The sequence below is a fragment of the Hypanus sabinus genome, chromosome 7 (assembly GCF_030144855.1).
Source record: "Hypanus sabinus isolate sHypSab1 chromosome 7, sHypSab1.hap1, whole genome shotgun sequence".
In the NCBI taxonomy this organism is placed as follows: Eukaryota; Metazoa; Chordata; class Chondrichthyes; order Myliobatiformes; family Dasyatidae; genus Hypanus; species Hypanus sabinus.
The window spans coordinates 5,820,899-5,842,034 of NC_082712.1; the positions used below are offsets into that span (position 1 = coordinate 5,820,899).

The 21,136-nt window shown below is 52.7% G+C and overlaps 1 protein-coding gene across 3 annotated transcripts in view; it reads right to left on the reverse strand.

Moving 5' to 3' along the window:
* The window catches only part of palld (palladin, cytoskeletal associated protein), a 343,659-nt gene that overhangs the window by 211,022 nt on the left and 111,501 nt on the right, over positions 1 to 21,136 (reverse strand). For 2 of the 3 annotated variants that reach the window (XM_059974109.1, XM_059974110.1), the window contains exons 8-9: positions 6,738 to 6,860; positions 2,634 to 2,940 (exon numbers count right to left, since the gene is read on the reverse strand). In XM_059974109.1, the coding sequence (XP_059830092.1) occupies positions 2,634 to 2,940; positions 6,738 to 6,860 (430 nt within the window). The remainder of the gene's footprint in view (positions 1 to 2,633; positions 2,941 to 6,737; positions 6,861 to 21,136) is intronic. The other variant, XM_059974111.1, reaches the window with a different exon arrangement.

Below are 21,136 nucleotides of genomic sequence, written 5' to 3' on the forward strand. Positions count from 1 at the left end.
TCTTGGCCTGAAACATCGACTGTTTATTTCTTTCCAGTGATGCTGCCTGATCTGCTGAGTTCCTCCAGCATTTTGTGTGTGTGTTGCTCTAGATTTTCAGCATCTGCAGAAACTTGTGTCTACAAGCATGTATGATGTTCATTACAACAGTTTCTTTGCTTGTGGTCCCTGTTGGACTGAATACAGTTTGTGATGCAAGACAAATAAAATGTTAACAGATTGCAATACTGTTTAGTTTTAATTTTCATTTAGAGATATGGCACAGTGACAAGTCCTTCTGGCCCAGCGAGCCCACACCTTTCAATTATACTCATATGACCAATTAACCTACCAACCTGTACGTCTTTCAAAAATCAGGAGGAAACAGATCAATTTGAATTTGTTTCCTTCTGAGGCAATCCCTCAATATCAGCCCTTAGAACTGAGATTAGAATTGGTTTATTTCTGTCTCCTGTACCAAGGTACAGTGAAGTACAGTTACTGTTCAATACAGATCAATTAATTCCACAGTGCGCTGTGGTAGAACAAGGTAAAACAGTGACAGAATGCAGAATAAAATGCAACAACTATGGAGAAAGAGCAGTGCAGGTAGGCAATGAAGTGCAAGCTCATAATGAGGTTCATGGGCTTGGCAAATAAAAATGTGAACAAAAGATCTCATGGACAAGACTAAAATACATTTTTGACTTCTAAGAGTCATAGAAAATATGAACATTTAAGTCCCAATTGGCCCGTCAGACCTGTTCCGTCATTCAATATCTGTACAGTTCAGCTGCACTCTCAACATCAAGTTTCTGCTCTAATCCCATTCTCCTTCATGTCCTTTGATAGACAGAAATCTATCTAACACTTCATTAAGTGTATTCAGTGACTTTTAGTGATTCATCTCCAGGGGCATCTAGATCCTTCTGAAGACCAACACCTTGCCATATCTCATCATTTTAAAATAAATCTTTAGTTTGCAATCAATATCTTCAGATTTTTCAACTTTTTTCCATCTACTATGACCTTGCCCATTCACATAGCTTGTCTATAGCTCCACAACGACTCTTTGCATGCTCCTCAGAGCTCACACAGGCACCCAATTTTATATCACAGGCATTTCCGGTTGTTGGTTGGCATCCATCTGTCTCGAAGGACAATGGGTGATGATGATGATCATCAGAAGCCTGGGTGGAAGGTACGGAGATACTGAGATGCTCAGTCATCAAGATCCCCCTCTTGGCCTCACTGGTGTAGTCCAAAGGAAAGCTAATGAAGCAATACGTTTGGCACCAGCTTGGCTGCAGGAGCTGTCAGATGGATGTTCACCAGTATATATCACTATTATATGTCAGCATGGATATGATCATTACATTTAAATCTTTGCTATAGGTTGTGCACACAAGAACCCCAGGCTGTGTCCATCCTTCTAGATCAGGCATGGGCAAACTACGGCCCGGGGGCCATATGCGGCCCGTTAAGCTTTTTAATCTGGCCCGCAGAACTTGATGAAATTATATTAATAAAACTTGTTAACGTTTTTTCCCCGCAATTCTGGCGTTTTCCCAATAGATGACGCACTCTTTATACATTGACCTTTGTTGAGGTGCAGCGTATTATTCCACATTTGCGCTTTACTCTTTGTTCGGCTCGACTTATTTGTGTGAACAGGCGTTCAGCGTCATGAACATCAACAAAGCCAGCCACAGATCCAAGTTAACTGACCAACACCTCAGACCCATCCTGAGAATCGCCACAACAAAACGAAATCCAGACTTTGATGCGCTGGCTAAAAAGGGAGACCAACAACACTGTTCCCACTGAAATTAAAAATAAGTTTCTTCGTTGTGTTATGCAAAAAATGCATTTGAAAATATTTTTTTCAATAAGCCTTACATGTTACATGTCATTTCTGTTAAGTGATGGACATGAGTAATGCACAGGTGCACGTACGTTCTCAAAATAAAAAAATGCGCTCCAGATCAAATAATGTGCTCCACATACTGGCGCGCTGTCACTGTTCTGTCCTTGTGCTGGTTGTTGTTGAGTTTTGGCACAGGGGATAATTGAATAAGAAGGAGCAGGACAAGTAGACCTGCATCTCCTACCGTCTTTGAAATAAAGACAGTCAGGAGGAGAGTGATGATGATAATATCTTGAAGGATAACAGAATTTTCAGTGCTTTAAGATAATAACTGTAACTATTAAAAAAAGCTGTATTTTATTCATTTAATTTTCAGTGTTTTAAAAGTCATTTCAATAAATAGCTAAATACCATGGGACTTCAAAGACAGATATTTTGTTGTAATGCATTTGTTCATTTTCAATTGAAATTAAAGCACATGTTTTCTACATATCCCATGATATTTTATTTTCTCTTATGAGGTGTATTACCAAAACACTCCGTCCATCTGCTCCTGTCAAATTTTAGAACCCTTTGTGGCCCACAAGTCAAAAAGTTTGCCCACCCCTGTTCTAGATGGATACTCATCTTGTGAATCCCTTTAGAATAGTGTCCAGAGCTTCAGAATATGTAGAACAGAACTGTGTTTGTACATTGCGTAGTTTTATCATAGCACAGATAAACATGTAAATCATCTCACCAGGATACCTATTCCAAAGATGGCACATGAACGAACTGGTGGACTTACAGTTTGGGTTTGGCAGCGAGCGGTGGTGGTTCCTTCACGGGAGAAGGTAGCAGGATGCTGGACTGTATTGGTTGTCCATGGTTTGGTCCGTTGAGCTCCTGGCTGGATGAGGTGCCATTAGTCTTGATATCAGTCGAGTTCAGCTCCAGCTGGAAGGCAGCCACGCTTGGTTTGATCTCAAGGCTGTTCACCTGGACAGGATCAACTATCCTCTTGGGAGGCAGTTCTAGAGAACTGATCTCAGTCTGAGGCGACGGGCTAAGACTGTCCATTAAGTCACTTCCATTGTTTGACGAAACTTCAACACCTGCACAGAAATAGAGACAGAAAGCTTTAGAAATAAGTCATGTTTTTAGGCAGTGGGTGCAGAGCTACATGGTAAAGTTTTCTCACTGCCACCATTCGGGAGGAGGTACAACAGCCTGAAGATAAACAATCAATGTTTCAGGAACAGATTCTTCCCCTCCCCATCAGATTTCTGAATGGAAAATGAACTCATAAATTATGCTCTCTTTTTGCGCTACTTATTTGATTTTTAGATATACAACAGACTTCCAATATAACTCGGAGTCCTGCCATGTGCATTAGTTTGCTGATGACACGGCCATAGTGGGGTGTGTCAGGAATGGTCAGGAGGAAGAGTATAGGAAACTGATACAGGACTTTGTGATATGGTGCAACTCAAACTACCTGCGTCTCAATATCACCAAGACCAAGGAGATGGTGGTGGACTTTAGGAGACCTAGGCCTCATATGGAGCCAGTGATCATTAATGGAGAATGTATGGAGCAGGTTAAGACCTACAAGTATCTGGGAGTGCAGTTAGATGAGAAGCTGGACTGGACTGCCAACACAGATGCCCTGTGCAGGAAAGCACAGAGTCGACTGTACTTCCTCAGAAGGCTGGCGTCATTCAATGTTTGTAGTGAGATGCTGAAGATGTTCTATCGGTCAGTTGTGGAGAGCGCCCTCTTCTTTGTGGTGGCATGCTGGGGAGGCAGCATTAAGAAGAGGGATGCCTCACGTCTTAATAAGCTGGTAAGGAAGGCGGGCTCTGTCGTGGGCACAGAACTGGAGAGTATGACATCGGTGGCAGAGCGGAGGGCGCTGAGTAGGCTACGGTCAATCATGGGAAACCCTGAACATCCTCTGCACAGCACCATCCAGAGACAGAGAAGCAGCTTCAGCGGCAGGTTGCTGTCAATGCAATGCTCCTCAGACAGGATGAAGAGATCATTACTCCCCAACGTCATTCGGCTCTACAATTCAACCATCAGGGGCAAGACATGTTAAAGTGCCGGGGTTAGGACTGAGTTTAAGTTACCACTCAATGCACTTTAGTAAACTATTTAAGAACTTTTTAAAAGCTATTTATTAATGCTTTTTGGGAGGGTGATTCTAGATGCATATCATATTTATACTGAGTTAAATACTGTATGCAATTAGTTTTGCTACAATAAGTGTATGGGACACTGGAAAAATGTTGAATTTCCCCGTGGGGATGAATAAAGTATCTATCTATCTATCATATACAACCAGCGCCCACTTTATTAGGTACCTCCTGTATATTCTGCTCTCAACCCCCATACACTTCAAGGTCAACTCACTGTGTGTTCAGAGATACTCTTCTGCACATCACTGTTGTAATATGGTTATTTAAGTTCCTGTCAGCTTGAACCAGTCTGCCCATTCTCCACTGACCTCTCTCATTAGTAATGCATTTTCACCCACGGAGCTGCTGCTCACTGCATGTTTTTTTTTTCTCTTGCACCATTCTCTGTAAACTCTATAGAGTCTGCTGTGTGTGAAAATGCAGCAGGATCAGCAGTTTCTGAGATACCCCCCTATGTGGCACCAACAATCATTCCACAGTCAAAGTCACTTAGATCACATTTCTTCCCCATTCTGATGTTTGATCTGAACAACAACTGAACCTCTTGACCATGCTTTTATGCATTGAAATGCTGCTAGATGATTGGCTGCTTAGATATTTGCATTAACGAGCAGGTGTACAGTTTTACCTAATAAAGTGGCCACTCAGTGTACATTTATACAATTTGTAGTATATTTTATGTATTGCACTATTCTGCTGCCATAACACAACAAATTTCACAACATAAACCTGTTTCTGATCCTGGCTTCATGGGCTTTTTGATCCTTCCAAACTGGAGCTGAGTAACTTTGCAAGAGCCAGCAATGTTTCCATGGTAGATTAATTGGCCCCTGAAAATTGCTTCTAAGTATTGGTAATTGAGTCTGGCAATATGTGCTCTCAAGCTTTTGTTTCTTGAGGGGGGAGATGAGAGAATGACTAGGGTGGGACAGTACTTGATTACGTTGGCTTCTTTCCCGAGGCAGCGGGAAGTGCAGACGGGGACAATAAAAGAGAGGCTGGTTTCCAAGATAAGACCATAATACCATAAGGTATAGGAGCAGAATTAGCCCATTCAGCCCAAGTCTGCTCTGCCATTCCTTCATGGCTGATTTATTATTCCTCTCCACTCTTCTTCCTGTTTTCTTCCCATAATCTTACTAATCAAGAACCTATTGACCTCTGCTCTAAATACAACCAAAGGTTTGGCCTCCAGTCATCTGTTCCAATGAATCTGACAGATTCATCACTCTCTGGCTTAAGGAATTTGTCCTTATCTCTGTTCTAAAGGGCATCCCTCAGTTCCAGGGGTTTCCAAACTGGGATCCAATGATCCCTTGCTTAATAGTATTGGTCCATTGCATATAAGGGATTGAGAACTCCTGCTCTATTCTGAGGTCATTCCCTCTGGTCCTATACTACCTCACCATAGGAATCACCCTCTCCATGTCCACTCTACTTAGATCTTTCAATATCTGATAGCTTTTAATTAGATCCCCCTTCATTCTTCTAAACTCTAGCAAGCACAGGTCCAGAGCCATCAAACACTCCTCAAACATTATCCCTTTCATTCCCAGGATCGTTCTCAGGACCCTCCCTAATGCCAATATATCTTTTCTTAGCTAAGGATCCCAAAATTGCTCACAATATTCCAAATGTGGTCTGACCAATGCCTTATAGAGCCTCAGCATTGCATCCTTGCTTTTATGTTACTGTACTATTCTATGTTCCAGTCCTCAGTGATGAAATGGGCTGTGTCCACAACTCACTACAGTTTGTTATGGTTTGGAGCAGAGTTGATGCTTTCTATGGTTCAACTGTAAAAATTGATGAGGGTCATCAACCTTCTGAAGAAGGAGACATGTTGGTGTACATTTTTGGCCATAGCATCCACGTGGCTGGACCAGGACAAATTGTTGGTGATATTTACACCTAGGAGCCTGAAGCTCTCAATCATCTCCACATCAACACTGTTGATGTAGGCAGTGTTGTGTACTCCACCACACTTCCTAAAGTCAATGATCAGCCCTTTTGTTTTGCTGACACTGGGGGAGAGGTTGCTGTCTTGACACTGTTACTAGGCTCTTTGTCAACGTTCAGTTCTGTGCAAAAGTCTTAGCACATGCTATGGTGCCTAGTGTGCCAAAGGTATCCCATGCTACTACAGACAAGTCTGTTCTCTGGAACCCAGTGGTTGTCTGCTAATAAGTGGAAGGCATAAGCTAGAGGGTAATACTCTCACTGGAAATGGTCACCACAGTAGCTTGGGGTGTTGCAGAGTTCAGAGTTCAGTTCCAGTACCGTTCTGTAAAAAGTCTCTATACGTCCTCCAGTAGAATGCTCTGATTTCCTCCCATACTCCAAAGATGTACTGGGTAGGTTAATTGATCACTGTAAGTTGTCCTGTGATTAGGCTAGGGCAGGGGTTCCCAACTTTTTATATTCTGTGGACTCGTACCATTAACTGAGGTATCCGTAGGTGCCAGGTTGGGAACCCCGATTAGAGTTTGTTGGGTTTGTCGGAGATTGTTTGTCAAAGAGCCAGAAGGGCCTACTCCATGCTGTATCTCTAAAAAAAATCAATCAACATCCCTGTAACTAAAAAAAATTAGAATAATTATCTTCTGGCATGAATGATATTTCAAAGAGATCAGTCTGGTAATCCATTCAATTGAGGAAGATGTCTTCCTCTGCCCAACTGCCTACTCCTTTGTTTCACCGCTGGCACCTACCTGGGCAGACCGTGAGATGAGCATTGCACGACGCAGAGCCAAAGGGGTTGGTGACTGTGCAGGTGAACCTCCCGGCATCTTCCACAAAGGTTTCTGCTATCACCAGGGTGCAGATCTCCTCTGCTGAAAGAAATAAAGCATTGTGCTTCAACGAAACCTTCGACAACCTGTCGACCATCAGCTGGAAGTGTCGTCAGTGAGCTGAACCAGTGCACTTATCGGGATTCACAATAGTGTCCGATGTCATCTGAGGTGCAGATTATAAAACAAAAGCTTTCTCTTTGTGTAATCAGGAAATTACAAAGTGCTTCACAAAGTAACAGTAAATTATTCTTGTAAGAAAATCATGTGCTCTAGCATCTAGTAGTGTGACAGGAATCAGTGGGGTTAGAGCCCAAGACCATGGGCCATAGGAGCAGAATAGGAACACATCTGATGGTCTTGGTTGTGTAGGAATTTCTTTAAATGGGTTCTATGATGTTTAGTTTTGTGGCAGTCTGTGAGGTTAAAATCTCAAGGTTAAAAACTGTATACATACTTTGATGATAAATGTACTTTTAACTTTTAATTAGGCCATTCAACAGTTAAACAAAACAACAAATTTCACAACATATGTCAGTGATATTAAACCTGATTCTGATTTTATTTGGCCCACCATTCCATCATGGCTGATTTAATACCCCTCCCAATTCCATTCTCCTGCTTTCTCCCCATAACCTTTGAAATTATGACTAATCAAACACCTATCAACCCCTGCTTTAAATGTACCCAATGACTTGCCCTCCATGTCTGTCCATTGCAATGAATTCCAGAGATTTGCCATCCTATGGCTAAATAAATCCTTCCTCATCTCTGTTCTAAAGAAATGTCCTTGTGTTCTGAGGCTGTGCCCTCTGGTCCTAGCCTCACCCACTACAGGAAACATCCTCTCCACGTCCACTCTAACTGGGCCTTTCAATCTTTGATAAGAGAGCTGAGACTAAACAGAAAGATCCTGTAGATTCTCACTGATACAAACTTCTTTAAAGTGTTATGAAACTTTTTATCTATATGGATATTGGCAAGCATGTGCCCTTTCTGAAGAATTTATCATATATTGTATAACAAAACAATCTGCTGGAGGAACTCAGCAGGTTGAACATCTGAAGATAACAATGTGCACGTTGGCACTTAACCGGCGCAGGAGATCAAACAAAGAGTGATGGACCAAACAGGTATGTAGTGGTAGATTAGCCTTATCGAAGAAAAATGTGATAGAAAAGGTTAGCTTGATGGATGATCATCCTCGGAGAATGAAGATGAAGAAGTGGAAGAGATTAAGGAGGGACATGTTTGAGGGTACAAGTAGGGTAAGCTGCAGGAAATTCTTCCACGTATCAGATGTGGATAGGCAGAGTTGAGGTGGTAGAGCCCGGGCTCGGGAGTGAGGAATGTGCTGATGTTTGATCAATTTAATCGTCAGGCCAGATTGGAAAGTTGGGTACAGGTCAAATCGAAGCAGAATGTATTGAAATGGTAGGGCCCGGGTCCAAGAGCGAAGAACAAGCTGATTTAGACTGATTAAGCACTGGGTTGGAGGCAACCATTGGGCCAGCATTCAGCTTGCTGCTTGGCAAGGTTTACTCGTCTCTGTGCTGAACTGAATCTAATGGGCTCCTGGATTGCCTGCAGCGATGAACTAGCCTCATGGCTGTGAGCTCACTTTTGTGTACTTCAGTTCTGAATTTTATTTGCTTCGTTTTCATTGTTTGCACGAGTTGTTTTGCACACTGTGCATTTGTAGGTCTTCTCTTCTAATGGGTTCCTTTATGTTGTGGCTGCCAGCAAGGAGACACATCTCGAAGTTGTATGCAGTATACATACTTTGATAATAAATGAACTGTGAACTTTGAGCTTTGGATATGGGTGACACGGTAGCACAGCATGATGCTATTGACTCAGGCTCAATTTTGCCGCTGTCTATAAGGAACTTGTATGTCCCCCCTGTGACCCATGTGGGTTTCCTCCAAGTGCTCCAGTTTCCTCCCACATTCCAATGATAGTACGGGTTAATAGTTTAATTGATCACATGGGTGTAATTGGGTGATGCAAACACATTGGAGTGCAATGGCCAGTTAGAGATGTACCTCTAAATAAAATGGATGGAACTAGTGGACTGGATTTAGAGTAAGGGGGAAGAGGTTTAGAGGGAACCTGCTTGGCCGGGTATGGAAGCACCAATGCCCAGGAATAAAAAAGTCTACAGAAAGTGGTGGGTATAGCCCAGTTCTGCTCTTACTATGAGGCAGAAGGTAGGGGAGCCTCAGGTCCCACACCACTGGGTTCAGGAACAGTATTTACCCCTGGCTCCTGAACCAGTGTGGATAACTTCACTCACCTCAACACCAAAAAGATTCTACAGCCTACAGTCTCACGTTCAAGGAATTCATTACTCATGTTCTCAGTATGTTCTCCCTGTGACCGTGTGGATTTTTTCCGGTGCAATAGGTTTCTAAACTACAGATATACAGGTTAGGATTAGTGAGTTGTTGGTGCCCAAAGCGCAGACACAAAATGAAACATTTCACCGTATGTTTCGATGAACGTGTGAGGATGAATCATTGTCTTGAAACTTTAACCTGTCTTTCTTACTCCATTGACACTGCCTCAGTAATTCCAAGCCTTCCCACCCACCCACCTTCCCCCTCACTGGTCTCACCCATCACCTCCCACTGTCTCACTTCACCCCTCCCCCACCCACCCACCTTCCCCCTCACTGGTCTCACCTATCACCTCCCAGTGTCTCACTTCACCCCTCCCCCACCCACACACCTTCCCCCTCACTGGTCTCATCTATCACCTCCCACTGTCTCACTTCACCCCTCACCCACCCTCCCACCTTCCCCCTCACTGGTCTCACCCATCACCTCCCACTGTCTCACTTCACCCCTCCCCCACCCACCCACCTTCCCCCTCACTGGTCTCACCTATCACCTCCCAGTGTCTCACTTCACCCCTCCCCCACCCACACACCTTCCCCCTCACTGGTCTCATCTATCACCTCCCACTGTCTCACTTCACCCCTCACCCACCCTCCCACCTTCCCCCTCACTGGTCTCATCTATCACCTCCCACTGTCTCACTTCACCCCTCACCCACCCTCCCACCTTCCCCCTCACTGGTCTCACCTATCACTTCCCACTGTCTCACCACCCCTCCCCCACCCACCCACCTTCCCCCTCACTGGTCTCACCTATCACCTCCCACTGTCTCACTTCATTCCCCTCCCCCACCCACCCATCTTCCCCCTCACCTGGTCTCACCTATCACCTCCCACTGTCTCACTTCATCCCCCCTCACTCCCACCCACCTTCCCCTCACTGGTCTCACATATCACCTCCCACTGTCTCACTTAACCCCTCCCCGCCCACCCACCTTCCCCCTCACCTGGTCTCATCTATCACCTCCCACTGTCTCACTACATCCCGCTCTCCCCCACCCACACATCTTCCCCCTCACTGGTCTCACCTATCACCTCCCACTGTCTCACTTCACCCCTCCCCCACGCACCCACCTTCCCCTCACTGGTCTCACCTATCACCTCCCACTGTCTCACTTCACCCCTCCCCCACCCACCCACCTTCCCCCTCACCCGGTCTCACCTATCACCTCCCACTGTCTCACTTGACCCCTCCCCCACCCACCCAACTTCCCCCTCACCTGGTCTCACCTATCACCTCCCACTGTCTCACTTCACCCCTCCCCCACCCCACACACCTTCCCCCTCACTGGTCTCACCTATCACCTCCCACTGTCTCACTTCACCTCTCCCCCACCCACACACCTTCCCCCTCACCTGGTCTCACCCATCACCTCCCAGTGTCTCACTTCATCCTCCCTCTCCCACCCACACACCTTCCCCCTCACTGGTCTCACCTATCACCTCCCACTGTCTCATTTCACCCCTCCCCCACCCACCCACCTTCCCCCTCACTGGTCTCACCTATCACCTCCCATTGTCGCACTTCATCCTCCCTCTCCCACCCAGATTCCCCCTCACCTGGTCTCAACTATCAACTCCCACTGCCTCACTTCACCCCTCCCCCACCCACCCACCTTCCCCCTCACTGGTCTCACCTATCACCTCCCACTGTCTCACTTCACCTCTCCCCCACCCACACACCTTCCCCCTCACTGGTCTCACCTATCACCTCCCACTGTCTCACTACATCCCCCTCCGCCACCCACCCACCTTCCCCTCACTGGTCTCACCTATCACCTCCCACTGTCTCACTTCACCCCTCCCCCACCCACCAACCTTCCCCCTCACCTGGTCTCACCTATCACCTCCCACTGTCTCACTTCACCCCTCCCCCACCCACCGACCTTCCCCCTCACTGGTCTCACCTATCACCTCCCACTGTCTCACTTCACCCCTCCCCGACCCACGCACCTTCCCCCTCACTGGTCTCACCTATCACCTCCCACTGTCTCACTTCATCCTCCCTCTCCCACCCACACACCTTCCCCCTCACTGGTCTCACCTATCACCTCCCACTGTCTCACTTCACCCCTCCCCAACCCACACACCTTCCCCCTCACTGGTCTCACCTATCACCTCCCACTGTCTCACTTCACCCCTCCCCCACCCACACACCTTCCCCCTCACCTGGTCTCATCTATCACCTCCCACTGTCTCACTACATCCCCCTCCCCCACCCACTCACCTTCCCCCTCACTGGTCTCATCTATCACCTCCCAGTGTCTCACTTCATCCTCTCCCCCACCCACCCACCTTCCCCCTCACCTGGTCTCACCTATCACCTCCCACTGTCTCACTTCACCCCTCCCCCACCCACCCACCTTCCCCCTCACTGGTCTCACCTATCACCTCCCACTGTCTCACTTAACCCCTCCCCCGCCCACCCACCTTCCCCCTCACCTGGTCTCACCTATAACCTCCCACTGTCTCACTTCATTCCCCTCCCCCACCCACCTACCTTCCCCCTCACTGGTCTCACCTATCACCTCCCACTGTCTCACTTAACCCCTCCCCCGCCCACCCACCTTCCCCCTCACCTGGTCTCATCTATCACCTCCCACTGTCTCACTACATCCCCCTCTCTCCCACCCACACATCTTCCCCCTCACTGGTCTCACCTATCACCTCCCAGTGTCTCACTTCATCCCCCCTCACTCCCCCACCCACCTTCCCCCTCACTGGTCTCACCTATCACCTCCCACTGTCTCACTTAACCCCTCCCCCGCCCACCCACCTTCCCCCTCACCTGGTCTCATCTATCACCTCCCACTGTCTCACTACATCCCCCTCTCCCCCACCCACACATCTTCCCCCTCACTGGTCTCACCTATCACCTCCCACTGTCTCACTTAACCCCTCCCCTGCCCACCCACCTTCCCCCTCACTGGTCTCACCTATCACCTCCCACTGTCTCACTTAACCCCTCCCCCGCCCACCCACCTTCCCCCTCACCTGGTCTCATCTATCACCTCCCACTGTCTCACTACATCCCCTCTCCCCCACCCACACATCTTCCCCCTCACAGATCTCACCTATCACCTCCCACTGTCTCACTTCATCCCCCCTCACTCCCCCACCCACCTTCCCCCTCACTGGTCTCACCCATCACCTCCCACTGTCTCACTTCACCCCTCCCCACCCACCCACCTTCCCCCTCACTGGTCTCACCTATCACCTCCCACTGTCTCACTTCACCCCTCCCCACCCACCCACCTTCCCCCTCACTGGTCTCACCTATCACCTCGCACTGTCTCACTTCACCCCTCCCCCACCCACCCACCTTCCCCCTCACCTGGTCTCACCTATCACCTCCCACTGTCTCACTTCACCTCTCCCCCACCCAAACACCTTCCCCCTCACTGGTCTCACCTATCACCTCCCACTGTCTCAGCTCATCCCCCCTCCCCCACCCACCCACCTTCCCCCTCACCTGGTCTCACCTATCACCTCCCACTTTCTCACTTCACCTCTCCCCCACCCAAACACCTTCCCCCTCACTGGTCTCACCTATCACCTCCCACTGTCTCACTTCACCCCTCCCCCTCCCACCCACCTTCCCCCTCACTGGTCTCACCTATCACCTCCCACTGTCTCACTTCACCTCTCCCCCACCCACACACCTTCCCCCTCACCTGGTCTCACCTATCACCTCCCACTGTCTCACTTCACCCCTCCCCCACCCACCCACCTTCCCCCTCACTGGTCTCACCTATCACCTCCCACTGTCTCACTTCACCCCTCCCCCACCCACCCACCTTCCCCCTCACCCGGTCTCACCTATCACCTCCCACTGTCTCACTTGACCCCTCCCCCACCCACCCAACTTCCCCCTCACCTGGTCTCACCTATCACCTCCCACTGTCTCACTTCACCCCTCCCCCACCCACACACCTTCCCCCTCACTGGTCTCACCTATCACCTCCCACTGTCTCACTTCACCTCTCCCCCACCCAGATTCCCCCTCACCTGGTCTCAACTATCAACTCCCACTGCCTCACTTCACCCCTCCCCCACCCACCCACCTTCCCCCTCACTGGTCTCACCTATCACCTCCCACTGTCTCACTTCACCTCTCCCCCACCCACACACCTTCCCCCTCACTGGTCTCACCTATCACCTCCCACTGTCTCACTACATCCCCCTCCGCCACCCACCCACCTTCCCCCTCACTGGTCTCACCCATCACCTCCCACTGTCTCACTTCACCCCTCCCCCACCCACCAACCTTCCCCCTCACCTGGTCTCACCTATCACCTCCCACTGTCTCACTTCACCCCTCCCCCACCCACCGACCTTCCCCCTCACTGGTCTCACCTATCACCTCCCACTGTCTCACTTCACCCCTCCCCGACCCACGCACTTTCCCCCTCACTGGTCTCACCTATCACCTCCCACTGTCTCACTTCATCCTCCCTCTCCCACCCACACACCTTCCCCCTCACTGGTCTCACCTATCACCTCCCACTGTCTCACTTCACCCCTCCCCAACCCACACACCTTCCCCCTCACTGGTCTCACCTATCACCTCCCACTGTCTCACTTCACCACTCCCCCACCCACACACCTTCCCCCTCACCTGGTCTCATCTATCACCTCCCACTGTCTCACTACATCCCCCTCCCCCACCCACTCACCTTCCCCCTCACTGGTCTCATCTATCACCTCCCAGTGTCTCACTTCATCCTCTCCCCCACCCACCCACCTTCCCCCTCACCTGGTCTCACCTATCACCTCCCACTGTCTCACTTCACCCCTCCCCCACCCACCCACCTTCCCCCTCACTGGTCTCACCTATCACCTCCCACTGTCTCACTTAACCCCTCCCCCGCCCACCCACCTTCCCACTCACCTGGTCTCACCTATCACCTCCCACTGTCTCACTTCATTCCCCTCCCCCACCCACCCACCTTCCCCCTCACTGGTCTCACCTATCACCTCCCACTGTCTCACTTAACCCCTCCCCCGCCCACCCACCTTCCCCCTCACCTGGTCTCATCTAGCACCTCCCACTGTCTCACTACATCCCCCTCTCCCCCACCCACACATCTTCCCCCTCACTGGTCTCACCTATCACCTCCCAGTGTCTCACTTCATCCCCCCTCACTCCCCCACCCACCTTCCCCCTCACTGGTCTCACCTATCACCTCCCACTGTCTCACTTCACCCCTCCCCCTCCCACCCACCTTCCCCCTCACTGGTCTCACCTATCACCTCCCACTGTCTCACTTAACCCCTCCCCCGCCCACCCACCTTCCCCCTCACCTGGTCTCATCTATCACCTCCCACTGTCTCACTACATCCCCCTCTCCCCCACCCATACATCTTCCCCCTCACTGGTCTCACCTATCACCTCCCACTGTCTCACTTAACCCCTCCCCTGCCCACCCACCTTCCCCCTCACTGGTCTCACCTATCACCTCCCACTGTCTCACTTAACCCCTCCCCCGCCCACCCACCTTCCCCCTCACCTGGTCTCATCTATCACCTCCCACTGTCTCACTACATCCCCTCTCCCCCACCCACACATCTTCCCCCTCACAGATCTCACCTATCACCTCCCACTGTCTCACTTCATCCCCCCTCACTCCCCCACCCACCTTCCCCCTCACTGGTCTCACCCATCACCTCCCACTGTCTCACTTCACCCCTCCCCACCCACCCACCTTCCCCCTCACTGGTCTCAACTATCACCTCCCACTGTCTCACTTCACCCCTCCCCACCCACCCACCTTCCCCCTCACTGGTCTCACCTATCACCTCCCACTGTCTCACTTCACCCCTCCCCCACCCACCCACCTTCCCCCTCACTGGTCTCACCTATCACCTCCCACTGTCTCACTTCAACCCTCCCCCACCCACCCACCTTCCCCCTCACTGGTCTCACCTATCACCTCCCACTGTCTCACTTCATCCTCCCTCCCACCCACCTTCCCCCTCACTGGTCTCACCTATCATCTCCCACTGTCTCAGCTCATCCCCCCTCCCCCACCCACCCACCTTCCCCCTCACCTGGTCTCACCTATCACCTCCCACTTTCTCACTTCACCTCTCCCCCACCCAAACACCTTCCCCCTCACTGGTCTCACCTATCACCTCCCACTGTCTCACTTCACCCCTCCCCCTCCCACCCACCTTCCCCCTCACTGGTCTCACCTATCACCTCGCACTGTCTCACTTCACCCCTCCCCCACCCACCCAGCTTCCCCCTCACTGGTCTCACCTATCACCTCCCACTGTCTCACTTCACCCCTCCCCCTCCCACCCACCTTCCCCCTCACTGGTCTCACCTATCACCTCCCACTGTCTCACTTCACCTCTCCCCCACCCACACACCTTCCCCCTCACCTGGTCTCACCTATCACCTCCCACTGTCTCATTTCACCCCTCCCCCACCCACCCATCTTCCCCCTCACTGGTCTCACCTATCACCTCCCATTGTCTCACTTCATCCTCCCTCTCCCACCCAGATTCCCCCTCACCTGGTCTCAACTATCAACTCCCACTGTCTCACTTCACCCCTCCGCCACCCACCCACCTTCCCCCCCACCTGGTCTCACCTATCACCTCCCAGTGTCTCATTTCACACCTCCCACACCCACCCAGCTTCCCCCTCACCTGGTCTCACCTATCACCTCCCAGTGTCTCACTACATCCCCCACTCCCCCACCCACACACCTTCCCCCTCACTGGTCTCACCTATCACCTCCCACTGTCTCACTTCACCCCTCCCCGACCCACACACCTTCCCCCTCACTGGTCTCACCTATCACCTCCCACTGTCTCACTTCACCGCTCCCCCACCCACACACCTTCCCCCTCACCTGGTCTCACCTATCACCTCCCACTGTCTCACTACATCCCCCTCTCCCCCACCCAGACACCTTCCCCCTCACTGGTCTCACCTATCACCTCCCACTCTCACTTCACCCCTCCCCACCCAACCACCTTCCCCCTCACCTGGTCTCACCTATCACCTCCCAGTGTCTCATTTCACACCTCCCACACCCACCCAGCTTCCCCCTCACCTGGTCTCACCTATCACCTCCCAGAGTCTCACTACATCCCCCTCTCCCCCACCCACACACCTTCCCCCTCACTGGTCTCACCTATCACCTCCCACTGTCTCACTTCACCCCTTCACCACCCACACACCTTCCCCCTCACTGGTCTCACCTATCACCTCCCACTGTCTCACTTCACCCCTCCCCCACCCACCAACCTTCCCCCTCACTGGTCTCACCCATCACCTCCCACTGTCTCACTTCACCCCTCCCCCACCCACCCACCTTCCCCCTCACTGGTCTCACCTATCACCTCCCACTGTCTCACTACATCCCCCTCCCCCACCCACTCACCTTCCCCCTCACTGGTCTCATCTATCACCTCCCACTGTCTCACTTCATCCCCCTCCCCCACCCACTCACCTTCCCCCTCACTGGTCTCACCTATCACCTCCCACTGTCTCACTACATCCCCCTCCCCCACCCACTCACCTTCCCCCTCACTGGTCTCACCTATCACCTCCTAGTGTCTCACTTCATCCTCTCCCCCACCCACACACCTTCCCCCTCACTGGTCTCACCTATCACCTCCCACTGTCTCACTTCATTCCCCTCCCCCACCCACCCATCTTCCCCCTCACCTGGTCTCACCTATCACCTCCCACTGTCTCACTTCATCCCCCCTCACTCCCCCACCCACCTTCCCCCTCACTGGTCTCACCTATCATCTCCCACTGTCTCAGCTCATCCCCCCTCCCCCACCCACCCACCTTCCCCCTCACCTGGTCTCACCTATCACCTCCCACTTTCTCACTTCACCTCTCCCCCACCCAAACACCTTCCCCCTCACTGGTCTCACCTATCACCTCCCACTGTCTCACTTCACCCCTCCCCCTCCCACCCACCTTCCCCCTCACTGGTCTCACCTATCACCTCGCACTGTCTCACTTCACCCCTCCCCCACCCACCCAGCTTCCCCCTCACTGGTCTCACCTATCACCTCCACTGTCTCACTTCACCCCTCCCCCTCCCACCCACCTTCCCCCTCACTGGACTCACCTATCACCTCCCACTGTCTCACTTCACCTCTCCCCCACCCACACACCTTCCCCCTCACCTGGTCTCACCTATCACCTCCCACTGTCTCACTTCACCCCTCCCCCACCCACCCACCTTCCCCCTCACTGGTCTCACCCATCACCTCCCACTGTCTCATTTCACCCCTCCCCCACCCACCCACCTTCCCCCTCACTGGTCTCACCTATCACCTCCCATTGTCTCACTTCATCCTCCCTCTCCCACCCAGATTCCCCCTCACCTGGTCTCAACTATCAACTCCCACTGTCTCACTTCACCCCTCCGCCACCCTCCCACCTTCCCCCCCACCTGGTCTCACCTATCACCTCCCAGTGTCTCATTTCACACCTCCCACACCCACCCAGCTTCCCCCTCACCTGGTCTCACCTATCACCTCCCAGTGTCTCATTACATCCCTCACTCCCCCACCCACACACCTTCCCCCTCACTGGTCTCACCTATCACCTCGCACTGTCTCACTTCACCCCTCCCCCACCCACCCAGCTTCCCCCTCACTGGTCTCACCTATCACCTCCCACTGTCTCACTTCACCCCTCCCCCTCCCACCCACCTTCCCCCTCACTGGTCTCACCTATCACCTCCCACTGTCTCACTTCACCTCTCCCCCACCCACACACCTTCCCCCTCACCTGGTCTCACCTATCACCTCCCACTGTCTCATTTCACCCCTCCCCCACCCACCCATCTTCCCCCTCACTGGTCTCACCTATCACCTCCCATTGTCTCACTTCATCCTCCCTCTCCCACCCAGATTCCCCCTCACCTGGTCTCAACTATCAACTCCCACTGTCTCACTTCACCCCTCCGCCACCCACCCACCTTCCCCCCACCTGGTCTCACCTATCACCTCCCAGTGTCTCATTTCACACCTCCCACACCCACCCAGCTTCCCCCTCACCTGGTCTCACCTATCACCTCCCAGTGTCTCACTACATCCCCCACTCCCCCACCCACACACCTTCCCCCTCACTGGTCTCACCTATCACCTCCCACTGTCTCACTTCACCCCTCCCCGACCCACACACCTTCCCCCTCACTGGTCTCACCTATCACCTCCCACTGTCTCACTTCACCGCTCCCCCACCCACACACCTTCCCCCTCACCTGGTCTCACCTATCACCTCCCACTGTCTCACTACATCCCCCTCTCCCCCACCCAGACACCTTCCCCCTCACTGGTCTCACCTATCACCTCCCACTCTCACTTCACCCCTCCCCACCCAACCACCTTCCCCCTCACCTGGTCTCACCTATCACCTCCCAGTGTCTCATTTCACCACCTCCCACACCCACCCAGCTTCCCCCTCACCTGGTCTCACCTATCACCTCCCAGAGTCTCACTACATCCCCCTCTCCCCCACCCACACACCTTCCCCCTCACTGGTCTCACCTATCACCTCCCACTGTCTCACTTCACCCCTTCACCACCCACACACCTTCCCCCTCACTGGTCTCACCTATCACCTCCCACTGTCTCACTTCACCCCTCCCCCACCCACCAACCTTCCCCCTCACTGGTCTCACCCATCACCTCCCACTGTCTCACTTCACCCCTCCCCCACCCACCCACCTTCCCCCTCACTGGTCTCACCTATCACCTCCCACTGTCTCACTACATCCCCCTCCCCCACCCACTCACCTTCCCCCTCACTGGTCTCACCTATCACCTCCCACTGTCTCACTTCACCCCTCCCCCACCCACCAACCTTCCCCCTCACTGGTCTCACCCATCACCTCCCACTGTCTCACTTCACCCCTTCACCACCCACACACCTTCCCCCTCACTGGTCTCACCTATCACCTCCCACTGTCTCACTTCACCCCTCCCCCACCCACCAACCTTCCCCCTCACTGGTCTCACCCATCACCTCCCACTGTCTCACTTCACCCCTCCCCCACCCACCCACCTTCCCCCTCACTGGTCTCACCTATCACCTCCCACTGTCTCACTACATCCCCCTCCCCCACCCACTCACCTTCCCCCTCACTGGTCTCATCTATCACCTCCCACTGTCTCACTTCATCCCCCTCCCCCACCCACTCACCTTCCCCCTCACTGGTCTCACCTATCACCTCCCACTGTCTCACTACATCCCCCTCCCCCACCCACTCACCTTCCCCCTCACTGGTCTCACCTATCACCTCCTAGTGTCTCACTTCATCCTCTCCCCCACCCACACACCTTCCCCCTCACTGGTCTCACCTATCACCTCCCACTGTCTCACTTCATTCCCCTCCCCCACCCACCCATCTTCCCCCTCACCTGGTCTCACCTATCACCTCCCACTGTCTCACTTCATCCCCCCTCACTCCCCCACCCACCTTCCCCCTCACTGGTCTCACCTATCATCTCCCACTGTCTCAGCTCATCCCCCCTCCCCCACCCACCCACCTTCCCCCTCACCTGGTCTCACCTATCACCTCCCACTTTCTCACTTCACCTCTCCCCCACCCAAACACCTTCCCCCTCACTGGTCTCACCTATCACCTCCCACTGTCTCACTTCACCCCTCCCCCTCCCACCCACCTTCCCCCTCACTGGTCTCACCTATCACCTCGCACTGTCTCACTTCACCCCTCCCCCACCCACCCAGCTTCCCCCTCACTGGTCTCACCTATCACCTCCCACTGTCTCACTTCACCCCTCCCCCTCCCACCCACCTTCCCCCTCACTGGACTCACCTATCACCTCCCACTGTCTCACTTCACCTCTCCCCCAGCCACACACCTTCCCCCTCACCTGGTCTCACCTATCACCTCCCACTGTCTCACTTCACCCCTCCCCCACCCACCCACCTTCCCCCTCACTGGTCTCACCCATCACCTCCCACTGTCTCATTTCACCCCTCCCCCACCCACCCACCTTCCCCCTCACTGGTCTCACCTATCACCTCCCATTGTCTCACTTCATCCTCCCTCTCCCACCCAGATTCCCCCTCACCTGGTCTCAACTATCAACTCCCACTGTCTCACTTCACCCCTCCGCCACCCTCCCACCTTCCCCCCCACCTGGTCTCACCTATCACCTCCCAGTGTCTCATTTCACACCTCCCACACCCACCCAGCTTCCCCCTCACCTGGTCTCACCTATCACCTCCCAGTGTCTCACTACATCCCTCACTCCCCCACCCACACACCTTCCCCCTCACTGGTCTCACCTATCACCTCGCACTGTCTCACTTCACCCCTCCCCCACCCACCCAGCTTCCCCCTCACTGGTCTCACCTATCACCTCCCACTGTCTCACTTCACCCCTCCCCCTCCCACCCACCTTCCCCCTCACTGGTCTCACCTATCACCTCCCACTGTCTCACTTCACCTCTCCCCCACCCACACACCTTCCCCCTCACCTGGTCTCACCTATCACCTCCCACTGTCTCATTTCACCCCTCCCCCACCCACCCATCTTCCCCCTCACTGGTCTCACCTATCACCTCCCATTGTCTCACTTCATCCTCCCTCTCCCACCCAGATTCCCCCTCACCTGGTCTCAACTATCAACTCCCACTGTCTCACTTCACCCCTCCGCCACCCACCCACCTTCCCCCCACCTGGTCTCACCTATCACCTCCCAGTGTCTCATTTCACACCTCCCACACCCACCCAGCTTCCCCCTCACCTGGTCTCACCTATCACCTCCCAGTGTCTCACTACATCCCCCACTCCCCCACCCACACACCTTCCCCCTCACTGGTCTCACCTATCACCTCCCACTGTCTCACTTCACCCCTCCCCGACCCACACACCTTCCCCCTCACTGGTCTCACCTATCACCTCCC